This window comes from Bactrocera tryoni, chromosome 1, assembly GCF_016617805.1.
Source record: "Bactrocera tryoni isolate S06 chromosome 1, CSIRO_BtryS06_freeze2, whole genome shotgun sequence".
Lineage (NCBI taxonomy): Eukaryota > Metazoa > Arthropoda > Insecta > Diptera > Tephritidae > Bactrocera > Bactrocera tryoni.
In genome coordinates this window covers 31,335,852-31,356,349 of record NC_052499.1, presented here as the reverse complement: position 1 = coordinate 31,356,349, position 20,498 = coordinate 31,335,852, and the positions used below count along the sequence as shown (strand labels likewise).

Here is a 20,498-nt window from a genome sequence, read left to right as displayed (position 1 = left end):
TCGCTAATACTTTTCACAGATGCCCATGAGTATTATTATATTAAAGAAAATCGGAAGCAATCTAGTCTTTACGTGAAACATAAACTTCCGGCCGACGTTTATTACGTAAGAGTATAAATCAATAATAATAGAGTAACAAATTTTACCCATATGCGTCACGTTGCAATTTTTTCATTTGCTAAACTTGCTTTTTAACCGAGGCGTCATTAAATTCCTGCTATAGGATGTATAAAAAAACAATGTTCAGATACATATGTATGTATGTATGTAAGTATGTATATAATTTGTAGACCTATAATATTTCTATTTCGTAGTAACCATTAAAATTTGCCATACATGACTATTTCTAAATTACATCTAAATTTCGTGTATCTCAGAAAGTATTTTTATATCAAACATTTTTAGAAATATTGTGTAGGCATTAGAGTATTCTGTTTATTGTAAAAATTATTTAAAAAAAAATTTCTATATTTAATAATGAAGCGACAGTTATTGGCAGAGTCCATTCTGATTACTTAGACCCAACTAACATCTTCGGTTGATATTGCACACTAACTCGAAATAAAGCATTATTTGACTGCCGTCTTAAGAATTCCTGCTTCATGTTATCAAGAAACTATATATTTTTTAAATGAATAAGAAGCATAATATTGTAATGAATAGTCCAACTTGTCATTAATTATTTTATCCTTTAATTTTAATTATTTCTGTTGATTTCAATGTATTTATTCGATTTCATATAATTAATTTTCTTTAAAATGTGCACGAAATAAATCTACTATTTCCCTCAATAAATGAAAATTTAATAATATCCTTAAATCAGTTAAATATTCATGCAGTGCATGGCGGAGGCACTTCTTCCAGTGAAATTCACAATCTTAAAGTCGTTTGCGTAGACAGATCAGAAAATCCGGTATTCCTTAATAATTTCTTTTATACCAACTTCACAGGTTTGTATGAAATTCAAAAAAATATAATTTTATTATTAAATCTTATTTTTTTAGAAAATGAATTGGGTATGCAAGAAGTGCGTGTTTTACCAGAAGCTTATGATCCCAAGGTTTGGAGGTTTGGAGAAAAATGAGGACCGTTTCAAACTTTACTATTTCATCTTAGGTGTGATTTGTTATAATGTCATGTAAATAATATACGAATACACAAATTTGGTCATTTCAGGTGATGTATTTATACATCATGCCAAATATTTTCAGCTGAACAAGAATACGCTATCGCTGCGACTATTTAAATCACTGGATCGGGAATTGGAACCCCAACTCCAAATACGCATTAAGCTCTCAAATGATAAAAATGGGAACGTCACAAACGCGAAAAACGCGAATTTCATCCTTGACGTAATTATAGAGACAAGTCAGTACATATGTATGTAAGTTAGCCAATAACATTTCCTGCTGGAATTTACGGAATGAACAATAATGTTAGGGCAAATAAAAATTATTTTTACTTTACAAAATTACGTTTTAAGTTAACAATTGAAAACGTCAAAAGTTATTCAAAATATAATTTTATATACCTATCTAACACCTTTTCCATATATAGCGGGTTAATCTACGCATTTGCGTAGCTAGCTAATTTCGCTCAGCGCTGCTCGGTTTTAGCTACCGCAGAGTGGTTGTGAGTTCAGTGCCGAATTCCACGTGCATTTTCTATTATACTTTTTGGCTCTGTTCTGTTTCTTGTTCCTAACAGTTCCTTTTAACCGCAAAGGATTTTGTTCGAATATCATTTTATTTAAAACAAGAAATACTTTAATTAATTAATGTTTTGAGCTTAAAAGAAAACAAGAAAAAACGTTAACTTCGGTTGCACCGAAGCTAAATACCCTTCACAGGTGCATTTCTGTTAGTAACTAAGTGTATACAAACTGAACACAAGCTATATGCTATAGTTAACCGATCTGATCAATTTCTTCGGAGATTACATTGTTGCTTTAGAAAATAATATATACCAAATTTCGTGAATATATCTTGTCAAATGTGAAAGTTGTCCATACAAGAACTTGATTCCGATAGTTCAGTTCGTATGGCAGCTATATGCTATAGTTAACCGATCTGAACAATTTCTTCGGAGATTACATTGTTGCCTTAGAAAATAATATATAACAAATTTCGTGAATATATCTTGTCAAATGTGAAAGTTTTCCATACAAGATTCCGATCGTTCAGTTTGTATGGCAGCTATATGTTATAGTGGTCCGATATCGGCCGTTCCGACAAATGTGCAGCTTCTTGAAGAAAAAATGACGTTTGCAAAATTTCAAAACGATATCTTAAAAACTGAGGGACTAGTTCGTATATATACAGACAGACAGACGGACAGACGGACATGGCTAAATCGACTCAGCTCGACATACTGATCATTTATATATATACTTTATAGGGTCTCCGACGATTCCTTCTGGGTGTTACAAACTTCGTGACAAACTTAATATACCCTGTTCAGGGTATAAAAAATAGGGCGTAAAAAACACGAATATTTACTACTGCCGTAATTGGCCTTGAATGTATTAATAGTGGATATTTAATAAATTCTGATGAATTAGGTATCGACTCATCGTAAGATTATTTGTATATAGAAGAAATCTAATATCTGAATACTAAAGTGTTCATTGAGTTTTGAAGTTGAGGGGTAATGTGCAAAAACAATAAAATAGAAAAATAATTTAGGTCCAAGCAACTTTTTCTTGCATTGCTATCTTTTATTACTATTTTTTAACTAGCACAACACAGTTACTCATTTAAGAAGACATTGAAAATTTGTTTTCTAAATATAGGGTAGTTGTAGTTAATTTTGAAAGGTTCTTCTGCTGAGCTAGGCGAATTTTCGCATACGCTCTTGATTTGAGTAACCAATAATTTTCTTATTGAACTTAATTCATAAAAAAGATCATAATCGTTGTTCGACTGCTCACTTATAGGTTAACGATGTCAATGATAATGCGCCAATATTTTCTCAAGCTTTGTACTCTGGAGGAGTTTCTGTAAATGATGCGATTGGAAAGGAGATATTGGTCGGAAAGGCAAGAAAGAGTTTATATATGTAATGTATAGATAAATAATTTATAATTCAGATGCGGATGATGTTGACGTTAACGATACAGTATTTTATAATATCGGCGAAACCTCCATTGAAAGCATCGCTGCTGGTATTGACAGGCATAAAACAAATCGTTTTACCATGAATCATACGACTGGAACTCTTAGATTGGAAAATTATATCCCTGAGGATATGCATGGATTTTTTGATAAACAAGTTATTGCTAAAGATACATCTAATCCTCCCCATAAAACCAATGCAGCCATAAAGATTTACGTTGTATCTAAGAAAGATCGCGTTAAGTTTGTGTTCTTGAGTTCGGTTGTAGCTATCAACAGCAACGTAGGATTTGTATGTTTCATTTCGGTTTCCTGTGAAATACACATTTCACTTAATAATAATATTATATTTTACTGCTATCTTCATCTGGTTAGATTCGCGAAATATTTCAAGAAGCATACGGCTACGATATGTGCAACATTGATCTCATCGAAGACAGCACCCACCATATACTTCTTAATAGACTCGAAAGCAACGACACAATGGTTTTCATAACAAATGTCATTGCCCATTTTGTCAAAAATAATGATCCTGTAGATGGTTTCGAGATACAAAGGTAAAAATTTGAATTGATCATTAAATCCATATGTGACTTACATATGTATGTATGTATATACATGTATATATGTACATATACATACGTTAATAAAAATAAAGTTACAAATTTTGTTGCAAAAACGGCAACTAATTTTGAATGATGTCCCTCACTTGGCTTCGGAAAATGTTGTGGATCCAACTGTTGTTAACTGGGTGCTGATTGCTTTGATAGCTGCATGCGCAATTTTGTCTCTAACCACAATCACCTTGACATTACTATTTGTATTGAAAACACGTGCTTTCAAGCGACAAATAAAAGCATTCGAGGCTCCTAAGTTTGGCTCAATGTCATCGACTTTGAACCGCCATAATATACCGAATACAAATATTTTTTCAGTGGAAGGTTCAAATCCTGTGATTAATCGTAAATTATCACTGCGAGGTGCTTACGATCAATCAACCAGGTGACTGCCATTGTTTTTTTACTCTGTAAATTCACTATATATGAATTATCTGTATACATATTGTACATAATCACAGTTCTGACGAAAATAACGAATTATTTGATTTACATGAAGATGCAACTTTCGAAGTGAGTATGTAGTTTTGAAAAAAATTTGGTACGTAGTATTTTTGCGTAAAATATTTTTCAATTATTATACATGAATATCCCTTTAGGATAACTTGTGCGTGCGCAAATATTTCATTGTTGCGATTGAGGCCTCATGAGTATCACTTTCCTCTATTATCTTCTTTATTTTTCCTCTTGTATCTTCTTTAGCAGTGGGTTCATCGCCTTCGGTTCTCATATATTCCGGAATTTAGCAAATCACTTACGAATGGTTTCCTCGCTTGACAGAGAGTTCGAACAATACCATTCGAATAATAGTTTGGCTTTATTATTCAGCAATATATTAGTTCTTCATTAACATCACATACTTTTTAAAAAAATGTTTAACTTTCCGCCATTAAAAATGTCATTCTCACGAACCAATTGCTTGACTACTGTTAAATTTGTACATGTATCTTTTAACAAATAAAACGCAATAATAAAATAATAAGTTAAGCCGTTATGAAATTAATTTTAACAGTATATTAATTGAGATTTCTAATTATTTTTAAAAATGTTTAAGTTTACATATTACCTGGGCTGAAGTCTTTATCCTACAATCTGCCTTAATTTTGATCACAAATCGAAATCTATCAAACAATTCACGGCAGTATTTATTATTGATGGTTTCACCATGTTTGAGGTTGACGTTGGAAATAATTCTTCTGAGTCCAAATGGGTGGATAAACTAGTAATTGACATTCGAAGATGCTGGTGCAGTTGTAACGTAACACAACAGTTTATATATATACGCGAACTAGAACCTCAGTTTTTAAAATATCAATTTAATTTTGCTTACGTCCTTTTCTCCCAATGAAGCTGCTAATTTGACGGAACCGCCAAATCGGACCACTATAAGATAAAGCTGTCATACTAACTGATCCATCAAACTCAAGCCCTTATTGTATGGAAAATTTTATATTTAATAATGTATCTTCATGAAATTTGGCATTTAATGCGTTAAAATTTCTGAAAAAATTGTTCAAAGCGGACGACTATAGCATTTACCTGCATTTCATACTGATCGATCCAAGTGAAGATCAAGATATCTTGATTCCCTTTTATGCTATAAAAAGCTTCTGTGAAGAGTAATATAGTTTTGGTGCGGCCGACGATAGCATTTCTTTTAATTGAAAACTTAATTTAAAATGAATGAAAGGACATTTTATAAATGTAAGTTTACACATTTATTTATTAATTATATATTATTTACTTTATAGTACATAAGAAGCGATCAACCTTAGAACAATCCTTCAATTTCTCCAGTTTCAGTGTTTAAATCAATGTCGTATATTGCAGGACGAGTTGAAAGACCAGGCATTTTAGTGATTTCTCCACACATAGCAACGACGAAGCCAGCTCCTGCAGAGACGTACATATCTTGAACAGTGAGAGTAAATCCTTTGGGCGCTCCCTTAATGGCGGCATCGCCAGTTAATGAGCCGGAAGTTTTAGACATGCAGACCGGTAAGGTACCGAAACCCTTAAAAATAATTAGAAGAATTATAGACATTTATTAGGTATTAGAACTAATAAAATCATTTTACTTACAGCAGCATTCAGTTTTTTCAAAGAATCCATAGCTTTTGGAGTTAACTCAACTTTGGCTGCCCCATACATATTTTGTGCAATTATATTCATTTTATCCTCCAGAGGTAAATTAATATCATATAATAATTTAAAACCACTTGGACTTTCACACGCCTTTATCACCGCATCGGCAAGCTCGGAGGCACCTTCACCACCATCGCTCCAATGCGTACATAAGACAGCTGCAAATGCACCGGCTTTTAAAGCAGCTTGCTTTATGAGATTGTGTTCCGCCTCCGTGTCGGACCTAAAAATACACATACATATTTTATATAATTTTAATGGAACATAATCGGATGGTATAACTTACGTGTGGCGATTAATGGCTACTATAACTGGGAAACCGAATTTCTGACCATTGGAAATGTGTTGAAGAAGGTTAGGTAATCCTTTTTCAAGCAATTCCAAATTCTCTTCGGTATATTGCTTATTGAGCGGAGCTCCTGGGGTGACTGCAGCTCCACCACCATGCATTTTCAGAGCCCGAACTGTGGCTACTAGCACCATTGCATTTGGTTTGAGACCAGAGAAACGACATTTGACGTTACAGAACTTTTCCATGCCAATATCAGAACCAAAACCAGCTTCTGTACAAACGAAACCTTTTTTACCCACCAATTTCAGGCCGATTCTATCAGCAACTATTGAGGAACATCCATGCGCAATATTTGCAAATGGACCAGTGTGTACCAGAACAGGTGTACCTTCTAAAGTTTGCATTAAAGTAGGATCTAAAGCATCCTTCAGTAGAACAGTTAGTGCACCAGTAACACCTAGATCATCGGCAGTCACAGGCCTACCCTTGCGATCGAATGCCACCACCATGTTTGCTAGCCGCTGTTTCATATCTTCCATGTCTGTAGCAAGTGCCAACACAGCCATTATTTCGCTAGCAACTGAGATGGCAAATGAGGTTTTACGAGTGAAATTCTTCTCGGAGGGCGATTGACCAATTGTTACTTCACGTAAATAACGATCGTTAATATCAATGACACGTTCCCACATTATTGTGTCGGGATCGATATCCAAACGGGCAAAACGGCTTTGTTCTTCTGGTGTTAATGAATCAGGATCGGTTTTCGAAATTCCCAACCGCTGTAAACGGCGCAGTTGAATATTCGAAAATTTACGGTGACCTTTAATTCGTGGTACCAGCCGATCGTACAACGATTGATCCTTTTGGGTATTTTCATGGAAAATACGGGTATCCAATTGGGCAGCAAGCAAGTTATTGGCTGCCGAAACAGCATGGATATCGCCCGTTAAATGCAAATTAAATTCATCCATTGGAATGACTTGTGCATAGCCACCGCCAGCAGCTCCACCCTTGATTCCAAAAGTGGGACCTTGTGATGGTTGTCTCATGCAAGCAATTGCATTACGACCTTTATGGGCACAAAGTGCCTGAACAAGCCCAATCAGTGTTGTACTTTTACCTTCTCCAAGGGGAGTGGGTGTAATACTAACGAAAATAAAAAAGAATAAAAAAAAAATACTAGTTACATAAAAATAAAATACTAACCCAGCTACCACTATGTATGAACCATCAGAACGACTTTTCAAGCGGTCTACCGTACTCAAGGATATTTTTGCTTTTTTGTCTCCATAAAGTGAAATCTCCCTGCCTATCAACCCAATCTCTTTGGCCAAATTGGAGATATGTTTGGGCTTTTGAGATCTCGCAATAATGATGTCTCTATAAACATAAATACAAAAGGTGTTACACTAATAAGACGTACAAAAAACAAACAACACCTACGATGGTACAGGTCTAACTTTAGCCAAAGTAAGCGGTGCCAAATCCCAAGTGGTTTGTACTAATTTTTCAGCAGCTGACAAAGCCGAACGAACAGTGTTTTTCATTAGCATGGCTACAGTCATTGGTCCAACGCCGCCAGGAACTGGAGTAATAAATGAAGCTACTTGTTTTGCTTCGTCAAAAAGAACATCACCGACCAGCCGCGAGTTTCCTTGTTTGGTAGAATCTAGAACATTTACAACATTTACTTTATTTGATTAAGAGCAGATCAAAAGAATTATTTTTATTATTTAAAAGTTCAGAAATGATGTTATGAAGATATGGCATCGCACGCTGCTATAATGCTCCTATTCGAATCACGAAAAGTTGTTTACGCAAATACTGACCCGGGGCCAAACAACTTGAACTGATAACAACTTGACTTAATCTCTTCGACTAGTTATAGACCATCTCTATGTTTTTCTTATCTCAATCTTGACTTTTAACCAATCACGTACTCCAGTTTCCCAGGGGAAAAATACCGTATATGTTAAAGTAATTATAAATCCACATATTGCGGAAGAAGAATTTTTAAAATACAGAAAGCATTTTAAAACAAAACAGTAAGAAATGAAATCGCAGCCAGGTCTAACCTTCTATACTTTTTTATACTAATTGTGATTAAATATAATTCTTACCTTATTTATAGTAGATAGTTTATATATGTACATTCAGAAAGGTGAAACACCCCATATTTAATATATGGGAGAAGTAAAATGATTTATATACGGTTTAAGTTCAAAATAAAAAGCTGTTTACATTGGAACTTTTTTAGGGCAAAAACTGAAACTTCAGGAGGCGTTTGCAAATAAAATTAACTTGGAAAATAACAGACACCCTAATATACATAGTATACGGAAGAATGTATTTACCTGGCTTAACATTAATGCCACAGTCAATAACAACAGCTCCTGGTTTGATCCAGCTTCCTTTTACTAATTCTGGCACACCAATGGCAACGACTAGAATGTCGGCGTTTCGGCACTAGAAATAAATAAATACACAATTGAATTACTTAATTACCAGATGAAGTTCGACTACAAGGAGAACACAAATCCAAGTTAAACAATTCTTCCTTTATTGATAGGAAAAAATATTTAAAATTTTTTATGTAATTACAAACTATATTTTTTATGTTCCAGTTGCACATCCACTTTACCAATTTTTTATAAAAAAACCATCATCAAATTATTATTTTTGTATGTAGAGAATTGTGCAACAATTAAGAGGGAGTTATTTATTAATTATCACATTCCAAATGACATAAAAATTAAGAAACAAATATTCAGCATTATTGCTCGAATATACTCACAATTTGCTCCAGGTTTTTAGTTTTGGAATGGCAAACGGTCACTGTGGCGTTCTCCCATTTTAACAGCTGTGACACAGGCGTACCAACGATTTTACTTCTACCTAGGACAACAGCTTGTGCTCCTGCAATTTGGACACCCGTCCGTTTAATCAATTCAATACAACCCCATGGTGTACATGGTAGATATCCATTTAAATCTCCGATAGAAACACGTCCCTCATTTACGGTATGTAGCCCATCGACATCCTTATCTGGACAAACGGCGTCGGTTACCTTATGAGAATCAATTTTAGTCTCAGAATCAAGAGGCATTTGCACTATAATGCCATGTACATTGGGATCTAAGTTCAGTTCCGTTATCTAGAATAGATAGATTACATTCTTGATATACATATGTATAAGTATGTTCATATATCTGTGTACAAAAATGTTTATAGATATATACATCTGAAGTATACGTATGTATGAACTACTTAAATATTTGTTCACAACAATTACTGATTATCACTGTCCATTTATCCGCGGACTATTTTTTGATTGATTTATTGTTGATAAACGTTTTGGCATAAACACTTGACTGAAGGGATGACTTACCTTCTCCAGCAAATCGACTTCGGCCACAGTACTTGGAAGTTTTATGTGTTCAACGGTAATGCCAATTTCTGTTGCAGCCTTTACCTTCATGCGAATGTAAACGTTTGAATCTTCACGCCCACCCACTTGTAAAATTCGCAAGCCGGGTGTAAAACTGGAAAGCTTAGCCTTTACATCTTCAATTTGCCGTTTTAAAGACGCACGAATTTCACTTAAAAACGATTAGGAAATGTTGAGTCTGACACACTGATTTCATGAATTCAATAACACTTACTTGGCCACTTCGGTGCCTGAAATCAGTTTGGCGCTACCCGACATCTTTTTTGTTGAAGTTTCTGGAAAGGATCTAAAGCACAAAAAAGTCCGTTCAAAAAATATGCCACTCTCCTTTACAAAAGTTAATCTGAACCGTTCTATTCAAAAGTCAAAAGCGAAATGCACTTCTATGACTAGTGTTTAACGAATTTGTAGCACAGCTTGATCAGCAACACAAATTAAGTTCGGTTTGTACTGGATTATCGATGTGATCTTCAGGTCATGCAAGTAAACTTGTTTTAATTCTACAACTGATTGCAAGTATTATCACCCAAATGTGTCGATAATGTCTATTTGAGGGTAAAATAGGCGTGATGACATTTAATATTTTGTAAATTGTGCATATGTATGATACCAGAACTGCAAACTGGTAAAGACATAGAAGCCTTAAAAATTATCTGTTGGCAGTGTTGATCGTTCTCTTATAATTTTGAGCGCGAGCGATAGCTTGTAGGACGTATTTAAGAGTAGGTGCATATCAACGGTATATGACGACTGATTGGGGATATTTAAACTAATCTTGGTAAACTGCTAAGAAAATCAAATTTAAGCTAATTAACTAATTAAATAAACTAAATATATTTCATTCGCGGTGCACAAGAGGTTTAGAACTGAATATGTATAGTAGGTGATTTAATGCTAAATTATAGCCAAGTAATTTGTTATGTAAAGATTTTATAGCCTGGTTGTAACTTGACAACGTGCGACGGATACGCTGAGAACGCTACTATCTCTCTTATAAATCCAAATAAAAGTATTAGGACACTCCAAAAAATTCCGAAACGGTATATACCTTGCTTTTATAAAATATTGTATAATTTACCTCGTTTGATTGGCTTTGAATTCTTAAACTTAAAATAAGAACGCATGTTCAAAATCTGTTTGATTAGAACTCAGCGTTGACCATTGCTAACAACAGAGTCCGAAAATAGAAATATGTACATATATACGTGTTACTTCTTATTTTGTACAAAATGTACACTAAAACAAATTTTGTATTTTCAAAAACTTATTTGTAGGTTTTGATATGCAATTTTACGGTGTTTTTGGAGATAGATAAGTATAGTTCTCTATGAAATGTTTGCTAATATTTTTGTTCCACATACATAACATATACATACATAAGTTTCAGTAAGTGTATAGCGACATTGTATAAACAATGAGACACCCTAATAAACTGGTATACTATATATGTATGTATATTCCCAAATGTTATATACTTGCATGTTTGGTTCCAGACTGTGATTATATTGTAACAATTGGTAGAATGTATTATCACAATTTTGTATATGAAAGCTTATAATTTAAGTTTATATACATGCATACATATACCTTCTATAAATGTCAAACATATTGATCGACACTAAAGGTAAATAAATTCTGTGTGAAACCCGGTAAATCTGCGACAGAGACTTTCGATATGATCAAGCAGGCTTACCCAGATGCTGCTTTAGTAAGAAGTGGTGTTTTTCGGTGGCACCAGGCCTTTTTTGACAATATGACTTGTGTGCGCAAAGTTTTGAACTCGGACCGTCGACTAAGTATTCGTTTAATTGCCCAGATATTAAATTTGTCAAAATCTGTGGTTCTTTTGCCATTGTGATGGAGCACTTGAACATGCGAAAGGTGTGGGCGAAGATGGTCCCAAAAGTGCTCACTGACGACCAGAAATTGCAACGAATGTAAGTGTGCCAAGAAAATTTTAACATGTGTGAAAGTGACCCCCAATTTTTGAATAACGTAATCACAGGTGACGAGTCATGGATATTTGTGTATGATCCTGAATTTTTTTTGTTTCCTTGCCTGAAAAGGCCGATGAAAGGCAAGCATTTTGAGACTTCAGAAGGGATCCAAGCAGCATGCTCCTCGGCTCTTAAGGCTAATCGCGCTGGCAGCGCTGCATCAAAACAGAGGAGCCTATTTTAAAAGTTTTTAAAAAATTGAAACGATTGGTTCAATAATTTTTTTAAAATCGACTCAGCCCTATTACTTTCCGGACAAACCCAGTATATTTTTTGCTCGTTTGCTTCACTGAAAAGTTATTTTATCTGTTAATTACTTTGTAGTGATCGCCAGTTGTATTAATAATCGTATTTAAATAGGAATTTTAAGTTGCAAAGGCATGTATTACATAATTTTTCATCAGAATCCTCATCGTTTTCCTGACTCTATAATTCATAGTCGTTGGGTCTGTAATATTCGGTTTTACAATATTATAACAATTGATTATTCGGCTTAGCAAATCTCAATGCCCTCCTTAATATAGATAGATAGACAGACAGATAATTAAATGAGGATTACACCGCGACCTAGGGTCTATTGTGCCCTCTCCTCACTCACAACGTCTTAACTAGTCTCAGCAAATTGACGAGTTCCAATATACTGCTAGGTGCTATTGAGGCGATGTGATCCCTATTTAGAAACATGAATCTAAGGGCCTTAGTCCTGCGTCTATAGACTGCTGTGCAGCAGGTGTTCTGGAGTTTCAGACTCCAAGTCGCAAAACCGACAATTTGCACAAGAAGCTAGGCCCATGTTAAATAAGTGCTTCTTGACTTGCAATGGCCAGTGTAGAAGGCTACCAGTAGCCTGAGTTTTTCCCTTGGGAGACTGATTACATATTTAAACCTTTTGAGGTTGTAACCATTCATTAGCAACTTTGCATGGCGCATGCCTGGGAGTTATTGTCAATGCCTCTCCCTACCCACTTCATCATTACGGAGCAGCTCCTTTATGATGTGGGGACCAACCGCTATGAAATGTTCCGGTTCTACCATGTTGGTGGATGCTGCAGAGCGGGCAAGCTGATCAGCCAGTTCGTTCCCGGCTATCCACCTCAATATAATCTGTAATAGTAACATTTGAAGGAATAAATACGCCCGGCGACTTCTACATGAGCAACTGTTTTTAATGTGGAATTTCCCGAAAAACGTGACTTAGAGAATAATAGTTCTTATTAAAGATAGGCAAAATCAGTCTATTGATATAAATTACCGGAAAGATTGTAAAGAATGCATATGAGTAAAAAACTGACAGTAGGTGGGACAATGACGGACCTTTTCGACAAATTTTATCCCATTTTGGGACATTACATTCTCTTGTCAGCTTTATGGAAGGGTTTAAAAATTTGTATAGGAAATGGGAAGACATTATACTTCCCATATAACAAAATTTTAAATTCTATCTGATTTTGTCACTCTTTGTTTTGGTTTTCTCGTTGTAAAATTGAGATAATCTCTGATCTGATGAATCTAAACATAAAGATTTTTAATTAATATAATATTATTTCATATAAAGTAATATAAGAGTATAGATCGCACCACTGTTAGACTGCTTTTGTGTCAAAGTTTCTGACAATAAGCGATCTCACATTCGTCATTTCATTTTTATTATTGCAAACTTCTTTGAAAATCAAATCACTAGTAAAATAGATATTGAACCGAATAACCTTTATGTATAAAATTGGAAATTCTATCCATATTTGTACACCATACAAAGTTTGACTTAAATGTAACGCTAACGGGAAACTGCACTAAGTTAAATTGAAAAGGCCCTAGATGATGTGAATTTCAACTCACGGAGCAATGTTATACACTCTACTGGATAAGTGACATCTGTTCAGCTTATTTGTGGTACTGTACAAATTTCCTTGTTGCAGATGATAACAAAATGTATGTATACGTGATGATACCTATTAGAAAGCTTCTGTCTGTGTATACAAAATATATTTGAACGTTATTTTATTTAGACCCCTATTACGGTTTCAACACAACTGCATTTTGGTTTAAGTTTCGATACTATCGATATCAACTCAAATAATCAATAATCAAAATAATTCGGTTGAACTGCAGTCAAAATTCAATTATTTTTTGGTATTATAGATTTCTACTCTGTGCTAATTGAATTTACTAGAGTACGTGGGGATGTTTTTCCTGTCAAAACGTTAGTTCTTTATTTTGTATAAAAGACACATTGACCGCTTTTGAGAGAAGTTATGCGGGGATATGCTGAAGAAAACTTACATAGAGGTTGGTATCTGAGTGATTCAAGGAGACAAAAGTGATCTGTATGCAGTTGCCTAGTCAATCTCCTGATCTCAACCCGATTGAGAACATATAGAGTGACCTTTAAAGGAGCAATTGTGGTGGAAAGCATAGAAACTTTGGGATGATACCCCATTGAAAATACATTGTATTATGTTGTCCATATATAGATAAAATTTCAAAAAGCAATTTAGAGGCAATATAAACGTAACCCAATTAATTCAAAAGTTAAAATTATATTGCAGGAACTGTTATGAAAATCAATAAAGCTTTCACATTGTCCGACAGTATCAGTTGCAATACTTTACGCTATATAGTTTAGAAAAATATCGCTCACTATACATAAGGTACAATTTTGTAAACGGTATGATAACACATCCCAACAGTAGAACCTTTAAGTCTAAGGTTTTGAAAATTTAAATTACTGAACGCGATACATAATTCGAGAATTGTATCTTTAAAATTTATTGAAAGTAAATTTCCGTCCTATTTAACTAATTTAATAACCGTTTCAATATACATAAGTGACATTATATGAATAAAGAATAATAGACATTGATTTATTACCACCTATACGATTTTGACATCATCTCCTTAATTTCTAATTTCGTTGAATTCTATTCAAAGAAGCTAATATGAAACTTGGCACTTTTACTAAACTGCTCTTATGTTGAACGCGTAAATAAAATTACTACTACTACTACTACTTCTATATATAAATCTAGGAGGATGGAGTCATGTGTAGAAGTTCACGCATGTGGGAAAGTTCTCTGATCGCCATTCACTTGCGAGTGGCCAGAAACGATTCTTTTACACATGGCTCAAGCAGCTCACAACTTCCGGTCTTTGACCAAGTATCCTCTGGGTAGCCTAAGAACATCCGTTCGAAGGCGAGCTAAAGTGAGAAGGCGAAATGAAAAGGAACAACAAGCCTCGGATGAGAGACCCTCCTTTTGATGACGACCAGGGCAAACGAAATAAGGACTACGATATCAGGGCATGCACCTGGAATGTCCGGACCCTTAATTGGGAAGGTGCCGCTGCCCAGCTGGTTGATGTCCTCGCGAAAATAAAGGCTGACATCATCGCCGTCCAAGAAATGCGATGGACGGGACAAGGACTGAGACGAGTAGGTCCTTGTGACATTTACTACAGTGGCCATATAAAGGAGCGCAGGTTTGGTGTGGGATTCGTGGTGGGAGAGAGACTCCATCGCCGAGTACTATCATTCACTGCGGTGAATGAACGTCTAGCCACAATCCGCATCAAAGCGAGGTTCTTCAACATATCGCTGATTTGCGCCCACGCCCCGACGGAAGAGAAGGACGAGGTGACCAAAGATGCCTTCTATGAGCGCTTGGAACGCGCTTATGAGAGCTGTCCCCGCCACGATGTCAAAATCGTGCTTGGCGACTTTAACGCCAAGGTGGGCAAATAAGGTATCTATGGCACTACGGTCGGTAAATTCGGCCTCCACGAAGAAACTTCCCCAAATGGGTTGAGGCTGATCGACTTCGCCGGGGCTCGAAATATGGTTATCTGTGGTACTAGATTCCAGCACAAGGAGATATATCAAGCTTCCTGGCTGTCTCCGGATCGAAAAGCCACCAACCAGATCGATCATGTTGTGATAGACGGAAGACACGTCTCCAGTGTTCTAGACGTGCGTACGCTCCGAGGTCCTAACATCGACTCGGACCACTATCTTGTTGCAGCCAAGATTCGCACCCGTCTCTGTGCAGCAAAAAACGCACGTCAACAAACACAAGGAAGGTTCGACGCCGAGAAGCTGTAATCACAACAGACAGCCGAACGATTTGCATACAGAAAAAGAAAGAGACCGAAATGCGTGAGTATGAAGATCTTGACAAGCTGGCCGACAGGGGTAATGCTCGAAAATTCTACGAACAAATGCGGCGGCTTACAGAAGGTTTCAAAACCGAAGCATACTCTTATAGAACCCCCAAAGGTGATCTAGTCACCGATGCCCAGAGCATACTTAAATTATGGAGGGAACACTTCTCCAGCCTGCTGAATGGCAGTGAACGCACAACGCCAGGAGAAGGCGAACCCGATTCCCCAATCGATGACGATGGATCAGACGTTCCATTGCCCGACCATGAAGAAGTTCGAATAGCAATTACCCGCCTGAAGAACAACAAAGCGGCGGGGGCCGATGGATTACCGGCCGAGCTATTCAAACACAGCTGCGAAGAACTGATAAGGAGCATGCATCAGCTTCTTTGTAAAATATGGTCGGACGAAAGCATGCCCAACGATTGGAATTTAAGTGTGCTCTGCCCAATCCATAAAAAAGGAGACCCCACAATCTGCGCCAATACCGTGGGATAAGCCTCCTCAACATCGTATATAATGTTCTATCGAGCGTATTGTGTGAAAGATTAAGGCCCACCGTCAACAAACTGATTGGACCTTATCAGTGTGGCTTTAGACCTGGTAAATCAACAACCGACCAGGTATTCACCATGCGCCAAATCTTGGGAAAGACCCGTTAGAAGAGAATCGACACACACCACCTCTTCGTCGATTTCAAAGCTGCCTTTGTCAGCACGAAAAGGAGCTGCCTTTATGCCGCGATGTCTGAATTTGGTATCCCCGCAAAACTAATACGGCTGTGTAAACTGACGTTGAGCAACACGAAAAGCTCCGTCAGGATCGGGAAGGACCTCTCCGAGCCGTTCGATACCAAACGAGGTTTCAGACAAGGCGACTCCCTATCGTGAAGAAAATAGTTCGGGCTGCAGAACTAAATAGAGAAGGTACCATCTTCTATAAGAGTGTACAGCTGCTTGCGTATGCCGATGATATTGATATCATCGGCCTCAACACCCGCGCCGTTAGTTCTGCTTTCTCCAGGTTGGACAAGGAAGCACAGAAAATTGGTCTGGCAGTGAACGAGGGCAAGACGAAATATGTCCTGTCATCAAACAAACAGTTGTCGCACTCGCGACTTGGCTCTCACGTCACTGTTGACAGTCATAACTTTGAAGTTGTAGATAATTTCGTCTATTTAGGAACCAGTATTAACACCACCAACAATGTCAGCCTGGAAATCCAACGCAGGATTGCTCTTGCAAACAGGTGCTACTTCGGACTGAGTAGGCAATTAAAAAGTAAAGTCCTCTCTCGACGAACAAAAGCCAAACTCTATAAGTCGCTCATAATTCCCGCCCTGCTACATGGTGCAGAGGCTTGGACGATGAATGTATTCGACGCAGTACCCGCCGGGGGAAGCAGAGGAAGAGGAAGACCTCCACTCCGTTGGAAGGACCAAGTGGAGAAGGACCAGGCTTCGCTTGGAATATCCAATTGGCGTCACGTAGCGAAAAGAAGAAACGACTGGCGCGCTGTTGTTAACTCGGCTATAATCGCGTAAGCGGTTTCTACGCCAATTAAGAAGAAGAAGATAAATAAATCTTAATATGACCTTTTCTGACATAATTCAAAATTAATATATCACTACACTTGAAGATTGAAGATGTGTTGAGGAAATATATGAAATTGTTCGTTTCTTAAATTTTTTTATTTTCATTCCTTTCCTGTTATAATTTATACATATGAGTTCTGTATAGCATCTAAAATTGTTTAGCTTATTGGCTGAATATTCTTTTTTTAACTTTATTATTTTCTTTTCAACAATGTCATTTTACTTTAATTGCAGCTCGTAGTTTAGCAGATCTACTTCGGCTGTTTTTCATCACTTCCTCCTCGTTGGGAAGAATTACGTGTTTATGTAGCTGCTTCCAATTCGATCGTACAAACATTTCAATTAATTCCTTATCATGTGATATATCATGACCACAATATTTCAACGGCACCGGATTTGCAAGGCCTTCGATTACATTCCCGTTTATATGTCGCTTTACTATTGTATCCTCAAGTGAATGAAAGGTTATAGCGACAAGTCGGCCTTCGTGTCTCAAATACTCGTTAGCTAATATCATACCGTAATTGATCTCATTTAATTCATTATTAATGAATATGCGCAATGCCTGAAACGTCTTTGTGGCTATGTGTGTGGGCCGCTGAATTTTGTCCAATCGATGTGTATCTTGAAGACACGAGGCCACTAAATCAGATAGCTGTTTGGTAGTATCAATCTTATAAAAACAGCGTGCCTCAACGATCGCACGAGCAATTTTTTTCGCTCCCTTCTCTTCACCATACATTCGCAGTATTTTCACAAGGTCAGCTTCCTCGGCACGAGCAAGAACATCTGCGGCTGTAACTTGGTCACCATTTCGTCCACGATCCATGCGCATGTCCAAAGGACCATTTTTAGAAATAGAAAAGCCACGGTCCGCGTCGTCAAATTGCATCGAAGAGCAACCGAAATCAAACAGTATGCCATCAATGGAATGCTTCTTTATTTTATGCTCTTTTAAAAGCTTCGGCAAATCAGAAAATTTTCCCAATAATGGTATTAGTCGATTTGAATATTTTTTACTTAAGGAAATAGCGAGCTCATATGCAACTGGATCTCGATCAAGAGCAAATACTTTTATATCGTTGTGTTTTTCTAAAATCTGTTTACTGTGACCACCGGCCCCGAAAGTCATATCGATAAAAATTTTTCGAGGACCTGGGTTAAGATAGTTAATTGCTTGCTCACAGAGCACAGGTACATGTCTAACTATTCGTCCATCAGTGCTATTCGTAGCAGTGTTGTAGTTAGACTTTAAATATATTAAGGGTTGGTTAATTCGACGAAGCATTATCATTAATAAGATATTTAAAACACGATCCCTTGCTAATTATAAACTAATGTTTGTTTTGGTTTTTATAACAGTTTTTCGTATAATATTTTAATCACTTTCGCCCTTTTCGCCTACTTTTTCATCATTGAGGTACTGTAAAAATTCAGACGACAGCACTTGACTGCACTGTTCCGCTGACAATCCTGTTGCTGTAGAAGCGTACCTCCGCTGATATTTCTTAGCGTAAATATTACTAGCTAATCTTTCTAAAGAATCAATTTGTGCATTTAATTCGACATTGACCTCAGCAGTAAGGCCAGCTGGATTAGAGAGAATTTTGACTTGCTTTCGTATCTGCTCTCCCAAGTCCCTATTAAAATTCGATAAATGTATGTTAGAATGAAACGAACTACAAAATAACATTTAAAATATCAATGAAAAGAAGGATTTATAACATGTTTGTAGCAATAGACACGCTTTTAAATGTACGATACAGATATAAAAGTTCTTAAAGAGGTGTGAGGAAGTTATAATTACTTTTCTTACGAATTGGGATGATCTGTTAACAAGTTCTTGATATTGTGAACTTCAATTCTAATTTCAAATATGATTCTATATAACCATCGAAATTAGAGTTGAAGCAATTCTGACATTAATGAATGGAAGAAATTAATTCAATCACACCGAATTCAAATAATTTTTAACTTAATCTGAGTAATAAAAAAAATTTCTACAACAAAAAACCTTCAACTTTGTTGATCACTACTACCTTCTTATCAGCGTCTTCAAACTGTAGGATAATTCTGCCTGTATCGATTCATATAAAAAAAAACTCAACATATTAAACCATTTAAGTTTTTGTCTTCAGTAATCAAGTATCATCAGTGGGTGATTAGCCCGGGGCTGTTGTTGTTGTTATTGTTGTATCGGCAGAATTCTACCAAAATGACAGACCCTGGTCGGATAAAAATTTCGGGTCCGTTCCGGTTACGTAGATTCGACTGTCGTGGAAACGGTAGCCCAGGTTCTTTAGTTCGTTGGTAGGTCTACTAATTTTTTATCCTCGTAAAATGATTGTGTTATGTGGATTGTTTTGTCTTCAGCATACACCTTTGACCTTATCGGATTGGGAGGTCCTGCCAGTAGCTAAGCTACTGCCGGCCTCATCGCGACAAGATAACAATTCACGAGGAGGCCTTACGCTTCAGCCGGATTTAGACGAAATACTATATATAAAGGATTTAACTTACTCGTTAGATGAAACACCAAGGATGTATTCTTCCGAAATTTTTTGATAAGCGTATTTTGAGCACATTTTCAACAGTAACAATCAACACACTGTGCAAAATCTTTTGATTTATTAGGAGGCCCAAATAGTAATGACACAAAAATTGATCTTGCGCCAGCTTAACTACCTTTTAGCGACAGCACCTCTTTTAAGAATATTATAATACTGCAACTATAATAGTAGTAGTGCAATAAGTCAATAATCAAACGAAAAGCCAAGTAATCTGTACTTGAGATGCACTTCTGTAAAACACAAATCAAGTACTTTCAATAATCAGCAATAGTATTGACTGATAGAACGTAATTTATCGTAAGTACATTAGATAACGTGTTGCTACAATGAGAATGGAAAGATGAAAAGTTATGAGTGAATAACGTTATTGCATACCTGCCCACTTTTGTTTTGTCCGTCGGCCACTTCTCCAGAACTTTAAGAAATCTTTTATATTGAACTGACATAACTCGCCTTGATAAACAATGTTGTTCTACGATAAGGTATTGTTACTAGGAATCCACTAACATTTCCATTAGACAATGCGATTTCATAAGACCAAGTATTCGAGAAAACAGCTGATAATAC

At 36.4% G+C, this 20,498-nt stretch overlaps 2 protein-coding genes and 1 pseudogene across 5 annotated transcripts; 1 reads left to right on the top strand and 2 right to left on the bottom strand.

Annotated features, from left to right (window-relative positions):
- Positions 1-4,380, top strand: part of LOC120766604 — a 19,320-nt pseudogene extending 14,940 nt beyond the window's left edge.
- On the bottom strand, positions 4,367-20,498 carry LOC120766790 (C-1-tetrahydrofolate synthase, cytoplasmic). Of its 4 annotated transcripts, XR_005704619.1 has the most exons (13): positions 20,307-20,493; positions 9,830-9,901; positions 9,556-9,766; positions 8,962-9,321; positions 8,522-8,633; positions 7,611-7,836; positions 7,374-7,547; positions 6,162-7,313; positions 5,813-6,098; positions 5,475-5,744; positions 5,270-5,398; positions 4,797-5,159; positions 4,367-4,677 (listed from the first exon to the last, which is right to left on the bottom strand). XR_005704619.1 is itself a non-coding variant. In XM_040092489.1 (11 exons), the coding sequence occupies exons 2-11, from the start codon at positions 19,944-19,946 to the stop codon at positions 5,502-5,504; spliced, it is 2,901 nt and encodes a 966-aa protein (XP_039948423.1). In that variant the 5' UTR covers positions 19,947-20,252; positions 20,307-20,391. The 4 variants fall into 4 exon arrangements, 3 of the variants coding, with proteins under 3 accessions (XP_039948422.1, XP_039948423.1, XP_039948424.1); XM_040092489.1 differs by lacking the exons at positions 4,367-4,677; positions 4,797-5,159; positions 5,270-5,398 and adding an exon at positions 19,882-20,252 and having other exon boundaries at positions 5,502-5,744; positions 20,307-20,391; XM_040092488.1 differs by lacking the exons at positions 4,367-4,677; positions 4,797-5,159; positions 5,270-5,398 and having other exon boundaries at positions 5,434-5,744.
- On the bottom strand, positions 17,533-18,680 carry LOC120766791 (probable methyltransferase-like protein 15 homolog). Its single transcript, XM_040092491.1, has one exon. The coding sequence runs from the start codon at positions 18,653-18,655 to the stop codon at positions 17,576-17,578; it is 1,080 nt and encodes a 359-aa protein (XP_039948425.1). The 5' UTR covers positions 18,656-18,680; the 3' UTR covers positions 17,533-17,575.